The following is an 18,229-nucleotide window of genomic DNA, read 5'->3' on the forward strand; positions in this document are numbered from 1 at the left end:
AGTGAGTGGCTGGGTAGTGCTTGGTTGCCAACTATGGTTAAACAATGCCACTTAAAACACTTGTAAAGTGTCAAATAATCCATCACAGCTGTTCAGCTACTCAGTGTAGTAGGAAAAAAAAAAGGATGCCAACACTTTTTCATCACCCAATGGAATAACAAAATACTACAAAAATAATAAAAAGCGTGAGTTTTCTCATAATTCATATTATGGCTTAATTTTTAGAACTGCTTTTGTATTCTTCCACAGTTACTTACAATGTGATGTGTGCCATTGCAGACCTTAGCAATAGTCAGGTAAGATGCACAAGCCTTCCCCTGCTACCAATGTGCTTTTTGTACAGAGGATTGTTAGAGAAAAAAGGGCAGAATTAGGCTTAGCCTGCCTTCATTTGTATTTAATATAATCATCACTCAAAGTCTCCTTGTTTTCATGATCTCTACTGACTTTAAATTGCAGATGATAGTTATAAAGCTTTAAAAAATTATTATTCTTAATGAAACATTTACATTTCTAGCAAGGCAATGTCTTTTTCTGCATATAAACCAAAACTTAGGTGAATTTTTTTTCTAGAATAACTTGAAAATCAGATACCAGCTAATCAGTCCTCAAATTAGAACTCAATATGAAAAAGTGGTACAACTATTAGAAAACAAGGGATCTCAGTAATCAGCAACAATGCCCTTGTTTTAGTTTAAATACTTTAGTCAGTCTAAAGCAAACAGGGGAGTGTAAAATATGTACGTAAATGTATGTGTATGTGTATTGGGAATTAATCAACTTAGGTCCCTTGATAGTCTAATTGGGGACTAAAGAATTCATTCATTACAGGAAAGACTTCGTAATTAATAGTTTCTGCTGTGCTTATGAGTCTTAATGTAATAAGCCTTGTGAAACTTTTGTAAGAAAGGGATTATGGAATTACATTGTGTTAGATTTTATTTTGTGCAGTTCCTTCTAAGGTGAAACATGGAAGAGAACAGAGAACTTTACTGGTAAGCCAAGTTTTCAAGCTTCTTTTTTCCACTTATCTATCTGAAACGTGATTATCACTAAAATGAAAATGAATGGGTTTTTTTAGAGCATTTGTTCTGGTATAATGAATTACTGAAGCGTCTTAACAACAAATTCCTCTTTAAATGAAATCATATTTCTAATACAGTGGACAGACGCCTAACTTTCAGTACTAGCCAAGAAAACAATTTCACTCTGACAAGGTGCAATCAGGAGGAAATTTTATGTAACACTGCAAGTAATAAATAAATTATGCATAGCAAGACTAAATTCAGAATAAGTGTACTGTGAAACAAAATACATTAGAATAACTGAAGAAATAATTAATTACAGAGTTAGGATATAAACAGTAATGCATCTCAGGCAGAAGCAAACAATAAAATTGAAGGAAAGATAATCGTGGGCTGAGTTTGTTCAAGAGAAACAACATTTACAGGTGGGCAAATTCATCTTGTCTCACAGGATGACAGTTTACTTGCAGAGATCCAGCACAAGCTTTATTCATGTTAGATCCCACCAGAAAGGATGGCATTAGATATATTGTTTGTATGTATGTCTTGAGCTCTCAACAGAAGTGCTTTTTATTGAGTGAACCAGCTCCCTCTTTATCTTCCTGAAATTGTAATTTCAATTCTACAGCCACTCAAGCAAAGGATGTTTTCACAAACAGCAAAATTGGAATAATTTCTTTAAATCTTGAAGTCACAGAAATGCACTAATACATAAGCCTGTAATTGTGTGGAAATTTCCTAAGAAAGGTAATTTGCAAAACTATGCTAGGGAGGCGTTCCCCAATCTTAGAGTAAGTAAACAGCACATCTGGTAAACTGAAACTTGACAGTAGAAAATTCATCTTGGCATCACAAGTTAATTGACACCTGCATTAATTATGTTGTGAACTCTTAAAGCTCTTCTGCACCACACCAAATTCCCTTGCACTTCCAATATGTAACCAAACACAACACATAGCAGTTAACTTACCATTCTGACTAAAAACTCAACCTTAGCTACGTAACATTCTCTATAAACACATTTACAGATACAAACTGTTATTTTGCATATAGGAAACTATGATGCAGGAATCTTACTTCTACATGTGATCTGAAATGAAACTGAAAATGGGAATCTCTTCTGGTTAAATGTCAAAGTGCAAAGGAGATGGCTGTGGAACCAGAGAGTGAATACACTTGGGTAATTTGGTATTAAGAAAGTCCTTGGAGTTTTAAACATGTGGAGAAAGTCATGCTTTACATTAACTGACACTTCTGATTCACAGCTTCATCCAAATCACACATCTCATCAAGAACAAAGCTGTCGCACAGGTGGATCCAACTTTGCAAGGCATTACAGTAGATGTAAGAAGTTATGTTTAGGTGGAAGTCTACACGATTTTTAGTGCTCTTATGGCTGTTCATATTATTTCATGAAAGCTAGATGGGAAGGACATCTGGGACATTTTCCAGATCATCTCTACAATACTAACCTCATTAAGAAAGGGAGATGTTACCTCCCTCTTCAAGCCTCTTCTAGGAAAGAAATAGTTGCAATAAGTCTTTTTACTGGAAGGATTTACTTCACTGAGTTTAATATTGCAAATCTAAAAACTGTCTCCCAGATGTTTACATATGGTAGACTTTTTTTTGGGGGGGGTGCGGGGGGGGTGTGTGTATTTTTTGATTATTTTCACATCCATATACTGGTGTAATACTTCTGAAGTTAGTTGTCAGAATTTCCAGGATTAAGAACTTACTCAAACATAAGGTATTTAAATGCAAAGCACTAGAGGGCATTAGACAAAAATTCAATTAATAAAAAAATAAAAATCCCATTTTAATTTGCTATTGCTGTGTCAAAATGAGTGAAGGTCTGAAACATGGCATATAGGCATAAAATTGCCTGTAACAGCTTGATCCAATGACCTCCAACAACAGAAACTATCCCAACATCTTTCAACCAGTCCTAGCTGTTCTATTTTCTTTTTTGCTGGCTCAGGTGGCACTTGTCCAACTATGCACCAAATTCATGCAGTACTAATCCTACTACCCCCATCAGGGGAGCAGGTAAGAGGTGGGCAAGTCAACTGAAAGGTCACACAAGAGCCAGGATTAACAGCCAGGAGCATGGAATGGAGAAGAAAACTTCTTTGAACAGGACATGCCCTTTCTTCAGTTCTAGAATAGTATAGACTGTTACCTTTAAGAAAGATGAAGCTAATACAGTTCTCTTTCTTGGTGATATCAACTTGTTAAGAGGATCAAGGGGATGGACAGCTATGAAGTACTCCTAAGAAGACATCAAATAATTCAGTTTTCAGATTAAGGTTCTGCAGTTTTGTGGTCTACTAGTATATTTCAGAAAAATGCCTCATTAATTTGTGCACAAGCTGTTTTCTCTCTGGTGCAGTTTATGTAATTCACTGAGGAAAAAAGGGAAGTACATCCCTAGAACAACATGACTCTCTGAAACTGCCCCTTTTCTATCCCTCCTCCTTTACCAATGACAGTGCAGCTGACTTCCCCAAACCATCAGAAGTACTAGTCTGTGTTGAAAATACTGCTGCTTACTATATAATTTATAATTTATTAATATATAAATTATACTTGTATAATCTGCAGCCAAGTCCTGCTTGAAACAATATTCCAGTCTCATTAGGAAACTGTGGCAAGGCTTTAAATTTTTAAGCTGTCGTATCTGACAGAGCTGTGAGCATTGCCTTTTATCTTTCAGGGAAAAATACTCTTGATAGAGAACTGCACATGAAAATAGAAATAGATTAGTTCCCCTTTAAAGATTGCAATATTTAGTCAGAAGAGCTTACAAAGAAATTGAGCAGTAACCTTACTAGTGTGCCAGTGAGTGGCACACTGCAAGAAACAAAAATGGAAGCACATTTTAAAGAGTGAACTAATACAAACACAAATTGTGAGGAGGTCAGATCTCTGATTCTCACATCAAGAGGACAAAGCTAGAAGACAGTCTGAAATGAGCTTTATGAGTTATTTTTCAGTAGAAACTGATTTTTAAGTATAAGTTTGGTATGCACTAGATATGATAAGCTAATTCAAGGACAGATAAAGGTCTGAGTCACAAATAAAAGTCACAAAAAAAATTCTACCAAAATTGGAAGAAAGAAGGGCAGTGCATCCCAGAAGAACAGTAAATTGAGTCTTGGTTCCCTTAGCTCCTTCCTATTCTTTGTTTTGCCTTGACATAAATGTCCTCTTACCCGCTGTGGCAACTTCATACAAATGGAACCAAGGAACAAGCAGCATAAATAAAATCTGACTATTGTGACTCTGACATCATTAACAAAATCCAAGACCAAATATACTTATTGCAACCATTTTTCATGTCTTTGATTTTATATTTCTGGGATCTGTATTTTAGTTAAGCTTATAGAATATAACTTTATATCCCCATCATAAATCAAACATCATGGATGTCTTTAAATATTCTGAAAGGCTCTTAGTGGATACTAAGTATTTTAGATAAAGAATCAGAGAAATGTAGATCTGGAAGAGATTTCAAAAGATCACCCATCTCTGCACACAAGCAATATGAAATATACTACAGTCCATCCCTATGAGATGTTTCATAGACCTCTTCTTAAAACTTCTATAATGGAAATTTAACAACTCCCATGGGAAGCATATTTTAGTGTATCACTACTCTTATAGTTGGAAAGTTTCTCTAGCCTGTCTTTGCTACAAATATAGGTTTACTCAAGTGGATACTAAGAGAAACTTTCCAATTATAATGATCATGAAGTATCCCCAAGTCTATATCAGAAGCCACTATAATTTTCAAAGACATTCTGGTGTTTGATACGCATACAATTATTTATAGTTTCACGTTATCTTTTGATTAAAAAAACTTATTTCAGTCATTTTTCAGTAACAGAACAGAACAGAATTCAGTTTAGTAACTGAACAGAATTCAGTAAACCAGAATTTCTTTTCTGAGACTGAGTTTACCTTTAACTCTTAAATTGACAGGACAAATGTGTAATGCCGGTGTTAAACAACTATTCTGGATTATGTCATATATTTTTGTATTAGTTGTTAAAAGCCCAGCACAAAATAATGATAAAAAAAAAAAAAATCAAAACATTTACAACAAAAGTGGTCTTTCATTTGAAACTCAAGGATGGAGTTCCATATTCTACTCCAGCAGGAAGCCCTGACTTTAAACACATGACATAATCTGTTTCTATCTAATCTTTAAAAGGACACTAAGATTCATTTATATTAGAAGTTTAATGAAGATACGGTATGCAAAATATTTCAAATGCTAACAAGAGGGGTGCTGCTTTTTAACAGGTTCACAAGGTGATACAGGAACATGGCATATCTCTAAGTAAATCTGACAGGAAGCAAAGAACAAAAGAGCAAGTAAGATACCACTTCTGCCAAACAGGTGTTTTTGGTACTGGCTTTAGTATAAATTTACTTCTGTCTACTGATAGTGTCTTGATTGTGTTTCTAAATCAGTGCATGATTTATAATAAATTCAATTGATTAATTTCAGTATCAGAAGTACAAAAGCCACAGAAGTGATAAACTCCACAACTGTGTTAAAGCTACCATAAAGGTAAATTGCTCTATTTCAGGGCTTCCTGAAATCAGGGCATTCTGACGTATCAGTTATTTAGAAAGTTACCTGTAGAACAGTCCAGTTGAGATACAACAGAACTGATATACCATTTAATTTCATGGTTTGTTCAAACATGCACAGAATGGTTAATGTTCTGTTCTCATGTTTCTACTTGGAAGTAACCCTCATCTAAATTCAGACTATATTTATATTTTTAAAGCACAAATCTGTTTTCTTTCAGCATTGTTCTAGCGCAGGCTATATCTGCATCAGAAAGGCTCGAGGCAGCAAATGTCATGTTTTGCATAAAATCCTTTTTCTACTATGGTAACAAATTTCTTGCTGCCATGGGATTTTTATGATATTTTTCCCTTCATAATTTTTTAAAAAATAAATTAAAAAAAAGCACATAGAGCGCAAATAGAAGCAAAATTTCATCTTATAGTCACTATTTCACATTCTACATTATATCCCCAATCAAAACATTTGTTTTACAATTTGTATACAATATTATTTGTATACAATTATTTGTATTATTTGTATACATTATTATTTCAGGCTTGCAGTCATGAGAACTATTATACTGCATGGCTACTGGAAATACCCTGCCTTTAGCCTTGTTATGCACCTGAGATGTGTGAAACTGTCTCAATTACAAAATATATTACAGAAGACCTGGGGCCTGATCCTGCAAATGTTAAAAGTATCCTACAACAGCCATTTGCCAGTGATAAGGAAGAAACTGTACTGGAGGTGCAGGATTATCCTAAATCAGGCCTTAAGTGCATACAACCACATTATATGGTGACATCTCAAATTAAAATCCTGTCTTTTTATGTAATACAGAAGTAACACACACAACTTACATATAGTAATAATTTATTCTGAAATGTTCATTTTAGTCTCTGTTGAGGCATCACCCACGTCTCATTAATAAAAGAGCAGCCATCTCACCTCAAATACCAGAATATACAACAAGTTACAGCATAGCAAAAAAATTCTACCTACTTTAAGATAAAATTTAATTCAGGTAAAATAATTTTGTTCAAACTTTTACAGTTACACAGGTGGGTTTTTTTTTGTTTTGTTTTTTTTTCTTTTTCAGAGCACAAAGAAAGTGTAAATTGTTACACTGTAACTATCTATGCACATTATGTGACCACAGAAATGTTAATCATTACTTCATAAAATGAACCATCAGTTCCATTCATGCAGAAAAGCAGGCTAGGAAAGCTTGTTCAGCGGAAACCATATTACTGTGAATTTCACAGCCACATGATTAATTATTGGGTTAGATGAACTCACAAATACTAAACATGAGTATATTTTTTTGCATAAATAATACCAATTCTTCCCTGATGTAGTTTAGTTGGTCTGTAATCTAGAAATTATTGGTATAGCAATATGACTGCATCATTTCTATCTGTGCTATTCCATGATTTCAATGACAAGCAATATTCAAAGGATAATGGGAATCCTGTTAAACATGGGAATACATGTTAAACATACTGTACAAATACACTCGTGTTAGCAACTTTATTCCAAACTGTCAATCAGGTGTTCCTGCAAAATATCACTAGTGGAGACAAAGTATACTATCAAATATGGCTTCCAGAACAAGGACAATCTAACAAGAATCAAAACTATTTACAACAAAAACAAACAAACAAACAAACAAATCAATCCCCTTTTTTTTTGTTTCATTTGAAACAAAGTTTCTAAGTAGCTGCTGTATATAATACATCAGTTTTTTGTGGTTTCTTTTTTTTTTTTTTTTTTTTTTGTTGCACTTAAACAGAAGTTACCAGGTAAGAGCCAGAGTGACGTTTAGGGCTTTGTGTTCCACTGGAGTCAGTGTTTTCAGACTTGGTGTCGCGTTTCTTGGTGCTGTTATTAACAGGGGTTGGGATCTGTGAGGGCCGTGCAGAACTATTGTCCACACTGCTCTTCCTGCGGCTCGGGTTGTAGTTGAAAGGAGTCACCCTTGCTGCCACAGCACCGATGGGGGAGCTATGCTTGCTTGAGCTACTGGAACTGAATGGAGTACGCTCGCTTACAGTACTTTCGTTAATTTCTGGTCCAGGGACGGGATTATTCTGCAGAGGCTTTGTTTCAGTGCCTTTCTTGTCTGGACTGTCTATCTGAAAGAAAGAGTTCAGACGGTTTTCTAAGCCAGCGGTACGAACAGGAACACCTCCATTCCCTGCAGTTTGCTTTTCTTGAATCTCTTTAGGATCTTTACCATTCATACCCCCTTTCTCTGAAACACTGTCAATAACAGGGGGAGTATTTCCAGTTGGGGACCTTCCAGATCGAGGGTTGTTAATTGGGCAGTCCTCTATCCTTACCCACACATCCTCTGTCTTAGAGACAGCTGGAGCCATCTGATAGATGAGGGTTTTGGAATCAGAGCCATTTGTGGCACCCGAAGAAGAATGCTGAGGATCATTCATTATCTGAGGAATTTCATTTTCTTTTATTTTTCTCCAAGTACCTTTTGCTGGTGCTTGGCTTTCTTTACTTTGCTTGTGTCCAGGAAGGGAACCTCCATGCTGCTTTTCATCTTCACTTTTTGCCTTTTCACTGGATTCTGAAGAAGCTGACAGAATTGAGGAGGAACTTCCAGTTCTTCGCCAAGTGCTTACACGAGGAAGTGATGAGGAATGCTTACTGTGCTCGCGCTTCCATGTTCCTGATCTATTTATCAGCAGCCTAGATGGACTCTCAGAATGGGAACGAGCTATGTCATGACGCTTTGCTGGTCTCCCATCATATTCTATAGTAGGGCTCTGATTAGGGGCTAATTTTCGCCAACCACTACTCTGGGCAGGTGAATGAGTAGATAAAGACATATCAGGAAGAGAAGGACTTAAAACTGGGGTCTGCAGTTGGGATCTTGTGGGAGAATCTGGCCTGGATGGCGACAGAGATTCAAATGAAGCTGACTCTTCTAATTTCCGTCTTAGAGTTGGGCTTGGAGCCTCTTTAATAAAAGTTGACTGACGAACGAGAACAGGTCTTTCAGATCTGTCAGATTCACTTCCACTAGACTTTGTGGATGACATTCTGGATAGGTCAGTCTTTTTGTTGGATCCACCAGTGCTGAGAGTTTGGTTTAACCCCTTTGAAGCAGATTCACTTCGTGGAATGCTGCTGGTACTCTTAGGTAAGGCAGTTTGCTTTGTAAGGTTTTGCTGGCTCATCTGCCTGCCTGGTGGTGTGTATGACATTCTACCTGAACTTGAGGATTTAGTTGAAGCTGTGCTAGGAGATGATGTTCTTGGCAACTGTGATAGTTTGTTGGGAGGACTGATACCATTTCTTCCAGGGGAAATGGAGTTTCGTCCAGGAGATTGCAAAGGCCTACTTAATGGCTGCTGTTGAGGTCTAGAAGGAGTGGAGTCTCTAGATCCTGATCTAGAAGGTCCTTTACTTGATGCACTCTGGTTCAACCCTGATGGTTGCCTAGTCACAGGAGCTGGCTCAGGTTTCACTGATGATTTGGCTCCTCTTGGAGAACTAGTCAAACTCTGGCCTTCACTAGGACTCTTAGAGTTCATGTTTTTGAGTGGGGGTCCTTTTTTGGAAACAGGACTAGTACTTGAAGAACTGTTTCGAACTCCTGGAATATGGATCATTGTTCTGCCACGTGAAATTGAAGGCACACTTGTCTGTTGTGGTTGCTTCAAACTTGAAACTTCTGAATTGGAGCGTGCTTTTCCTGTGATCATACTTTTATACACTTTCTTCCCTCCTTTGATTCCCCTACTTTCTGATTCTACTTTTTTAGACTCCAGTGTACTCTTCTCTCCTGGCTTAATAATTCTTGGACCTTTATTACTAGTGAAAGGTTTTTCTTCTTGGTCTGGGGTAAGATGAAACGGTGACCCTAGAGATATACCAGATTTTAATGAAAGGATAGAGTCAGAGTCTGATGAAGCTTGTCTGGACAATGATGCAGCAGCTGCAGCTTGATGCAAGCTACTAACTATAGAATTTGCACCTTCTTGTATAGCTTTCCAGTCAAAGTTCTCCGAATCAGGTGAAAAACCATGTTCTGAATCTGGCCTCTGTATCTCTCTCAAATCCAGTGTTAAATCTTCTGCTAGTATACTGCCTGTGTTCCTGGAATTATTTTTTTCACCATCACTCTTCATTCTTGAGGGCTTTTTCTTTTTAGGCATAGCAGAACTAATACATTCCTGCAGAAGATCATCTTCTGAGTCAATGCTAAGAGAACTCAAAGAGCTGTTTCTAGAGAAGCACACAGGAGTATCTTCAACATGAAATGATTTAGGTGCATAACCAGAAGTCTGTGGTCTGTTGGATTCCACCTGTGGCTCAGGAGCCTCGGGACATTTTGCAGGTTCCCCTTCTTTGTTGTTATTGTTTTCTTGATCAATATCACTGAGGGAGCTAAGAGACGAATTGCGAGAAAAACAAACAGGTGTGTTTTCAATAGCAAAATTTTGCATTTTCTCATCTGTAGCTGCTCCTCTGTCTGGAATATCTTTAGCTGACTGAGAGAAAGTTTTTGTCTGACTTCTGCCAGCTGCATGTTTTTGACAAACTTGTGTCCTCTTACTTGGTTGCTGATTTGAAGAAGACTCTTCTGCATTAGAGCACTCTTTACTTTCTGTTTCCTTTCCTTCTTTTCCTTTTCTTAATTCTGCCTTCTCCCTTGAAAGATCAACATCATCATCATCAAAATCTAAAGAACTCAGGGAATCATTCCGTGAAAAACAGTAAGGAGTTCCCTCAATAGGTGTGTAATGATGAGGGGAATCAAATGCAAAGCTTCCTCTTACACGCTCTTCGTTATTTGGCAATTTGTCATGAAAATCTCTTGAATTATTTTTAAGGTTCTGTTTCTTTGCATCTCTGTTCTCTGGATAGCCTCTTTCATTACTAGCACTGCTTTTAGGCTCTGTGCTTTTTCGCATGCGTGCTCTGTATTCATTGTTTTGAGAAACAGGCTTTACTGGTGATGTTGGCTTCTTTTTCTCACCTTCTGGTTGGTTTTTATTAACTGGAGATGAAGATGCTTGTTGAATTTGATCCATTATCTTCTTCACTCTGAAAGGTTTGTGACTTTTTCCTTTTGGCATAGCTGAGTTAATGCACTCAGCCAAAATATCACCCTCTTCTGTTTTGTCGTCATCCAGGCCAAGGGGAGTCACAGCTGAGCTTTTTGCTCTCTGAGAATCATCAGTACTTCTGCCTTCTGTAGGAATGGTGTCCCGCTTTTCAAACTCCCCTGACTCTGCTCCCACACCCACATTGTCTGCATTGGCCAACTCACTTGGGGGTGATTCTATTGTCAGGTCACTCAGAGATGTGGCTGTTGAAAAATTTATTGGGGTACCCTCAACACAATATACCCGTGGCATATCATCTCCTGGTGTAAAAGTCACGTGCTTTTGCGATTGCAGTCTGCTTTGTGAAGGCAAAAGTTTGTAAACTGGCAACTGGCTGGGCTTTCTGGCTACAGGAGGAGGTATCTTTGGAGCAGATGCTTGAGAAGGCTTTTTGGTTTTACGTGAAGACTTCGTAGGCATTGCAGAAATAATACATGCTTCCAGTATTTCAATATCATCATCAGAATCATCCAAAATGTCTTTTTCTGCTTCAGCTGGCTTCTCTGCTTTCTTCTCCTGGGTATCCTTTGTATCATCTGACTGTTCTGGTTCTGCTTCGTTTCCATGCTCGTTCTCATGAACTGGAGGCATAATTCTTAACTCTGCATCTTTCTGTATAAATGGCTCATCAAGGCTCAGAGCACTCAGGCTAGAAGAGCAAGAAAACCCATCTGGTGTGCTTTCTGTGGCAAAATGTAATAGTGTATCAGCATCTGGCAGTACCTGGACTCTTTGAACAGCTGCATTTACAGCTGCATGTCTAGGACCAGGTTCTCTCTTCTCTGTAGTGGTTGTTTTTCCTTTAGGTACCTCTCTTTTTACCTGAACTCCTTGAGCAGGTGGTGGTGTTTTACTTCTGCTTGGAGGCATTGTTTGTCCAGGGCTGTCTGGAAGGTCACTGGGACTTATAATACCACTTACTATTCCACTGCAAGGCTCACTTTGAACTGAACTAGCAATTGAACGGCTTTCAAAACTATCCAGGGAACTTACAGAAGTACATCTGCTGAACATGAGTGGTGTTTCCTGTACATAATGTTCTGGTGGGCTTTTAGGAGTTTGGGCACCACTCTTTGAGGGAGATTTGGCACCTGAAGAAAATTCAACAGCTTTATGTCTAGAGGAATCAGAAGGAGACAAGCTAGAAGTCTGAAGTCTAGTGGATTTTGTTCTGATGTGTTGTGCTGCTGATGCAATTTCACTTGCTGCACCTTCTGTAGGTAGAGCCCCATTGTTCTCCTTCAGTTCTGCAATCTGCAGCGTGTTATTGGCATCTGTGCCACGTGTGGATTGATCACGTCCTATTTCATCTTCAGCTGATGACAAGGATGACAAAGAGCTACACCTTGAAAAACATATTGGGGTATCTTCCACACAGTAAGTTTGTATAGTTTCCTGATTAATAGAGGGAGTCTTAGAGGAGGCGTTCTTCTGTGCATGACCACTTCTGCTCTGTGCAGAGCTTGGGTGAAGCTGGTTCTGCCTCTTTGAACCAGCTGAGGGGGCTGATGTGCTCCCACTGCTTGGGGTAATATGGTCAGTTTTACTGAGTTGCACTGAAGAAGTCTTTGGAAAAGTAAAAGATGGTTTCTGAGAAGGTGCTGGAACTTCTGTTGAGTATTTTAAACTATAGTCAATAGGCTGATCAACATGATGTTCCTCTTCATTGTACTTTATGCTGTAATTAGTTGGTCTGTCTTCCTCTTCATGTTGTTCCTCCTCAGAATAACGTTCACTATAGTTGGTTGGCTTATCATCATCATAATCATCAACCTGGCACAAGGACTGATTTACTTTCTGATTAATTCCAAGAGTTGGGCCTACTCTGTTCTGCTCTGAGCCACTGGACCCTCTTGATCTAAAGGAAGAAACACACTCCTGCTGTCCAAAAGGTGTCTGATATTTCATGTGTTTATCATCTCCACTTTCAGTGTACACAGGGTAGGCTGCATTTTGGTTCCTTGACTGTCTTTGCTCGCTTTGTTTCATTTCATCATCTATTATATGCTTAGGCCTTGCCCATCTTTCATTCTGGGAGGGACTTTGCCTTCCAGAATTTAACTGCTCATCTGAGTATTTAAGACTATAATTAATAGGTGTGTCTAGTTCTCCATCATTGTCATCCATGTGATTTGCACTATGAATCTTGTGTGCCAAGTCAGCTGGATATTGGCCGTAACTACAGAATTTACTTTCATCATCTTCAGAGTAAGACTCAATGGAAGGTTTCATTTGGCCTCTTTTACCATAGCCATCACTGCTGCTGACACTATTTAAACTATCATTTGAAGCTCTTTTGTATTCCACTTTTGTATAAGGCACAGGACATGTCCTGTTTGAGTTCTCAGATTTTGGAAAGTATGTATTTGAGTGAGTATGGGCAGAGGAGGATCTTCTCTGGGCATTTCTGTCTTCCGTCAAACAGTGTATTTCAGAAGTGGAACCAGAACTTCTGTCTTCCTGTGGAATGTGCATGCTTGTTACTTCTTCCATAACTTTGGCAATCTGAGCTGCAGCAGTAGAAATCTGCATTCCTATTCTCTTAGCAGAGTTCCCAGTATTCTCTGCAGCTTGATGATAGGTGTTTAAACCTACCGTTCGATCCCTTTCAACACTCCTGTCTTTCTCAGATCGAGAATTTTCTGCATTTCCTCTACTGGAAGAGGAGGAGCCAGGCAATACTGTAGTATTCACATATGGTGAGAGCACAGTCATATTGCCAGCATTAAAGCTCTCTGACCTGCACACCCCATCGTCGTGGCGGCTGGTGTCCAGGACATACTCACTGTATATATTTTGCTTATGTCTCTGCTTATTGCGGTGAGATGTTTTCGGGCTTAAGTTATCAATGTTGTCAAAAGTCTCTGATAAATGCTGAGCATCTAATTCTGCTTCCAGTGCCTTTTGCTTTCTGACATGGAGGGATGGGAGGCTCGATCCTGGAGACATAATGTTGGCATCCTTGTACTTTGCTGGCCTGTTTGCCATGAGGTTCCGTAGAGCTGCGGCACTACCCATGGCTATCATTTTATGTTTTGAATGTATCAGGTTTTTCAGCATGCTCACGGCTCCCATGTCCCACAGCGCCTCCTGATCCTTTGCATTTCGAGCAGAGAGATTCCACAGGGTCCCACATGCGTTACTAACTATTGTCAAACTGTGTGACTTCAAGTGTTGTAACAAGGTTTGTAAGCAGCTGTTCTCTCGCAAGATTTGCCTGGTGTTGAGTAATTGAAAACAAACATCTGTAAGTGGCATTTCAAAATGGTAAAAGACAAAGCAAAAAAGAAACCTATTATTCTAGAAATGAGTATTGCCCTTAGAAAGGATAATTAAGAATTCTCCATTGCAAATAACTTGTATTTCCACTAGCTTTTATCTGAATGCTAGACAAATCCTACTGGAAATATGAATAGTTAGCTTTTACTACAGTTCCCCATTAACAAGCAACAGCTCTTAATCTGTTTGCATATTCCTATTATGTAAGTGAAATCACCACTTTATCAAATGTACTACAAATTAACTGTTTTTAGTTACTACACTTAATACATGCGTTCATATTAAGGCTTAGTCATAGAAACTATCTGCTAAATATACATATTTACACATAAAAATAATATATAAATAATACATAATAATAATATATAATGTTTTACATATATATATATATATATATATAAAATATGTATATAAATATACATGTGGAACCGCTAAAAATTGTCAGAAGTGTACCTACCTATGGTCCTCATTAGTAGCAATTAGGCTAGAAACATTTCTTAGTATTCCTCCTCCACTTTCTATGATGGCTAAAGTGTTTGTTTGGCTCCGGTATGTCAGTGTGCCAACGAGAAATGCAAGAGCACCATCAACAGCGCATATGTCAGCTTTGTTCCCAGTGCAGTGTGCTGACAAATTCCATAAGGCACTCAGAACACTTTTCAGGGTGGATTCCTAGGAAAAGAGCAACATGACAGGTGAAGTTTTCAGTTATTGACCCAGAACTCTCAGAAACACATTAAATTAGCTTAAAGGGGCTGTGTACATTCTAGTTCAGCTCTGGGGTGGTAAGCTGGGTGCAGGCAGCACTGCACACTTTTGTTCACTTTGTTCCTTCCTTCAATCATGGATTTGGTACTGCCTCCCCCAGAGGTATTACAAATATGTGCCTCAATACTTGCTGCCACAATCACAGAAAGTTTGAAGACCAGTTGGCAGGAGTCTCTGGGATGGAATACACACCCATCCACACACTAAAGAAGTGGTAGATAACAACTAACTAACTGGAAATAGCTTTTATTAAATGACAAAATTATAAAAAATACTATTTTAACAGTACAGATCATGAAAATGAAAAGCAAAAGCAGTCAACCCTCATAAATAAAATCAGATCAATATTAGTTTTGAGATGCCATTGCTCCACTGCAGTCTGCTGTCATGTTAAATCAAATTCTTCTTCAAAGCAAATTACCTGAACCACATCAACTGTTTGACCAACTGGTGTTATCAAAAATGGTCAAACAATATTAGTGTTTTGTGTAGAATAAATGCAATCTCTCAAAAATTCAATTTAATCACTTATAGAAGATACCTTCTTAACTTCTAAAGCACATTCCATCAATGCTTTCACACTTCCAACTTCTCTAAGAGTCTTTTTACTGTTTACATCTGCTCGCCAGGACAAGTTCCTCAACACACTTGCAATGACCTGCAAAATGTGAAAGAAAAACAACGTATTTCAAGATAGATACTTTTTTAGCAGGTGATCCAACTTTCCTCATGGACTTGTCATGTTCAGTTACTGACCTAAAATTTGCTAACATCTGCTTTTTGTTATATTGTCTGCTAGACTGGTCTAATGTTTCAGCATCAACTTTGATCAAAGGTACTGGCTCCTGTGTGTTGGTACTTGAAACAGAGATTTTAAATCACGTTCCCTGCTTCCCACACCAGTAGAATATTTGTAGATATTTTTTCTCAACTCATATGTCTGTTCTAGAGTTGCGTCATTTCAGGGGAGACATTTATATAATATTTTTCTCTTGTTTTTCCACTTAGAGAATAGAAGAATACCATTTGCCTGTCTCAGATGGTATGATTATTTTGGCGTTAATAAAGCTTTTTCAAGCCTTTTTAAAATACACTGCCTTTTACAAGCAGAATAGTTATCTCCAGAAGATGTCCTTGTACTTGGCACCAGTTAGACCGAGATAGGTTGTCATTGTAATGGACAGTCATTACACATTAAACTCCACCCATTCATGAGCAGCTGTAAGCATGCATATCCCTCATGAAATGGATTTGATAGCAAACTTTTGCTTATGGATGTTCTTGTCACAGAAGTGCAGAAACTTTACAGGTGTGTGCTCCCTTGTTCACCCCTCCAGTGGAGTGCAGGGAGCCAGTGGCTCATGGAAGGGCCTGGGAACGTCCTGCTCTGGCTGCTCCCACCAGCCCATCAGAGCCCACCTTGACACAGCCAGAGGAGGACAGAAGCCCAAAGCCAGGTGGGAACTGTGCCCTGTCCAGGCTCTCCCCAGACTCTCCCAGGGAACTCACCACCCCATGGCCCAGCTGTGACACTCAGGGTACTCAAAGGGAGCAGCTCTCTGCCCCTTTTGTAGGGGATGTGGGACACTTTGTGGGATCCAGGGAAAGAGTATTCTGGAACTGTAGAACACTTATTGCAGGATAGCAGGACCCAAAGGTCTCAAAGGCAAGAAAACAGATGGATTGAGGTGATCTTTCAGCACAGGAAAGCACAGGGGACAGAAAGGCACAGTGACACCTGAACAGTTGATTGTCTGATCCAGTTGCGTGGACATGCCTTCTGAGTACATTCAGTCTCATATTCTTACTAAATCCCATTTATAACTTGTCCTGAGTGGAGGACTTCTGCTCTGTGTGTCGTTGTGGTGTCTACGTGCTAGTGGCTGGAGACATCCTGGAGGGGGATCAGAGGGCCCATGGAGCTGTGGCTCTCCTTCCAAGAATACTTAATACCTGTCCTAATATCCCAGAGTTTATCCAGTAATGTCTATTGTAATTCTAACATTATCCTCAATTGTAACTAGTGACCTACTCCTATTAAGGAGAGAATATTTTGTTAACATTTTAAGAGATAAGGTCAATTTTATTTAAAATTGTTCTTTTATCTGGTGATTCACTCAGACTGCAAAAATGGGGATTTTCTTTTAAAGAGCTGTTCAACTTTCTATGCAATAAGTGTTAAAGTTGATTATAATTGAATATTTAATAATTTTACACAAGTTCCAACAGTTCTGCTCTCTTAGCTCTGAGGATTACCCTTTAGGAAGCACTTCCTAAAGGCTTTATTTTCAGACTGTTTTTTTTACACAGCAGGACCCATTAGAACAGACTCTAACAGATCACAGTCATAAAAATAAGATTTGCAGCACATGCATTACGATTTAAAAAAAAACACAAACCACAAAAAAAATCCCAGAACATGATCCCGCAGATAAGAATGTTTTTCAAGAGTGTACTTCCTAATTAATGAAATGAGTATGAGAAAGATTTCACATTAAACTTAAAGCAGACAAACGAAAGAAATATTTTATCTCAAAAGAGCATTACCTGCTGTAAGTCTTCACTTTCAGATTTCAGCTGGGCTACAAGAGCTCTCATGCAGCCCTTCATGGAACATAATGTAGCCTGGTAGGAATCAGGAGGAAAATGAAAGTAAGCAGTATTAAACAGCAGGTTAGACAGCTGCTTCTGTACAATGTTTTGATATTTTAAGCAAATCATATATAAGTTTAATGGAAACTTACTAAATATGTTGTCAACAATACTTGATTTACAACTATTAAAAATTTCAGCATAGCTATCAGTTTCAATACATAAGTGGTAAAATTGTGCTAAAATTTTGTATTTTTTACAGCAGCTCTAGGACATGATCTGAACATTTACTACCTTAGAAGGCTTCTTTCCTTTGCACCAGATAAAAACCCCTGTGAGCCAGCAATGTGTTGTTACCTACTGCCTAGTGAGAGAAAAAATCCTGAGTTCTCTGAAGTCTATTATTTTCATTTACTGCTGAAATGTCTTCCATCTAGGGCAGAAAGGTAAGTCTTCAGTATGGAGTTATTTTAAGATACACAGGCTGGCAAACTTTGGGGCAATAATCTATTGGAAGGTTCTAGCTACTGAAAGAAATGTCCTTGTCAGAACTTAGGGAAAACAATTTTCTCTTATAATGATTGAACTAGTGCCCAGTTTGATCCAGATATGATCCAGATATTTAAAAGCAAGCTCTATCCTGAAGAGGTTTGAAAAAATTTCATTAGATGCTAGCAGTGTTGTTAAATAACTGAAAACTTCATAAGACTTGACCCGATTATGAATTTTAGTTCAACATTCTCAGAAAGAATCAGTTACTATAAAATCACTATACCATACTAACCTAGTTCTCACTGAAAAATCAGGCCAATAGATCAAATCCTTGCTTTCAGTGACAAAAGTGA

At 38.2% G+C, this 18,229-nt stretch overlaps 1 protein-coding gene across 7 annotated transcripts in view; it reads right to left on the bottom strand.

Moving 5' to 3' along the window:
• Positions 1-7,364: 7,364 nt before the first annotated feature.
• The window catches only part of APC (APC regulator of Wnt signaling pathway), a 97,519-nt gene continuing 86,654 nt past the window's right edge, over positions 7,365-18,229 (bottom strand). For 6 of the 7 annotated variants that reach the window (XM_014258748.2, XM_014258746.2, XM_014258749.2 and 3 more), the window contains 4 exons: positions 17,340-17,417; positions 15,334-15,450; positions 14,482-14,696; positions 7,365-13,962 (listed from right to left, as the gene is read on the bottom strand). In XM_014258748.2, the coding sequence (XP_014114223.2) occupies positions 7,398-13,962; positions 14,482-14,696; positions 15,334-15,450; positions 17,340-17,417 (6,975 nt within the window). In that variant the 3' untranslated portion in view covers positions 7,365-7,397. The remainder of the gene's footprint in view (positions 13,963-14,481; positions 14,697-15,333; positions 15,451-17,339; positions 17,418-18,229) is intronic. The other variant, XM_014258750.2, reaches the window with a different exon arrangement.

This window comes from Pseudopodoces humilis, chromosome 4 (genome assembly GCF_049639895.1).
Source record: "Pseudopodoces humilis isolate 2021_Gansu_Grassland_sample_001 chromosome 4, ASM4963989v1, whole genome shotgun sequence".
Lineage (NCBI taxonomy): Eukaryota > Metazoa > Chordata > Aves > Passeriformes > Paridae > Pseudopodoces > Pseudopodoces humilis.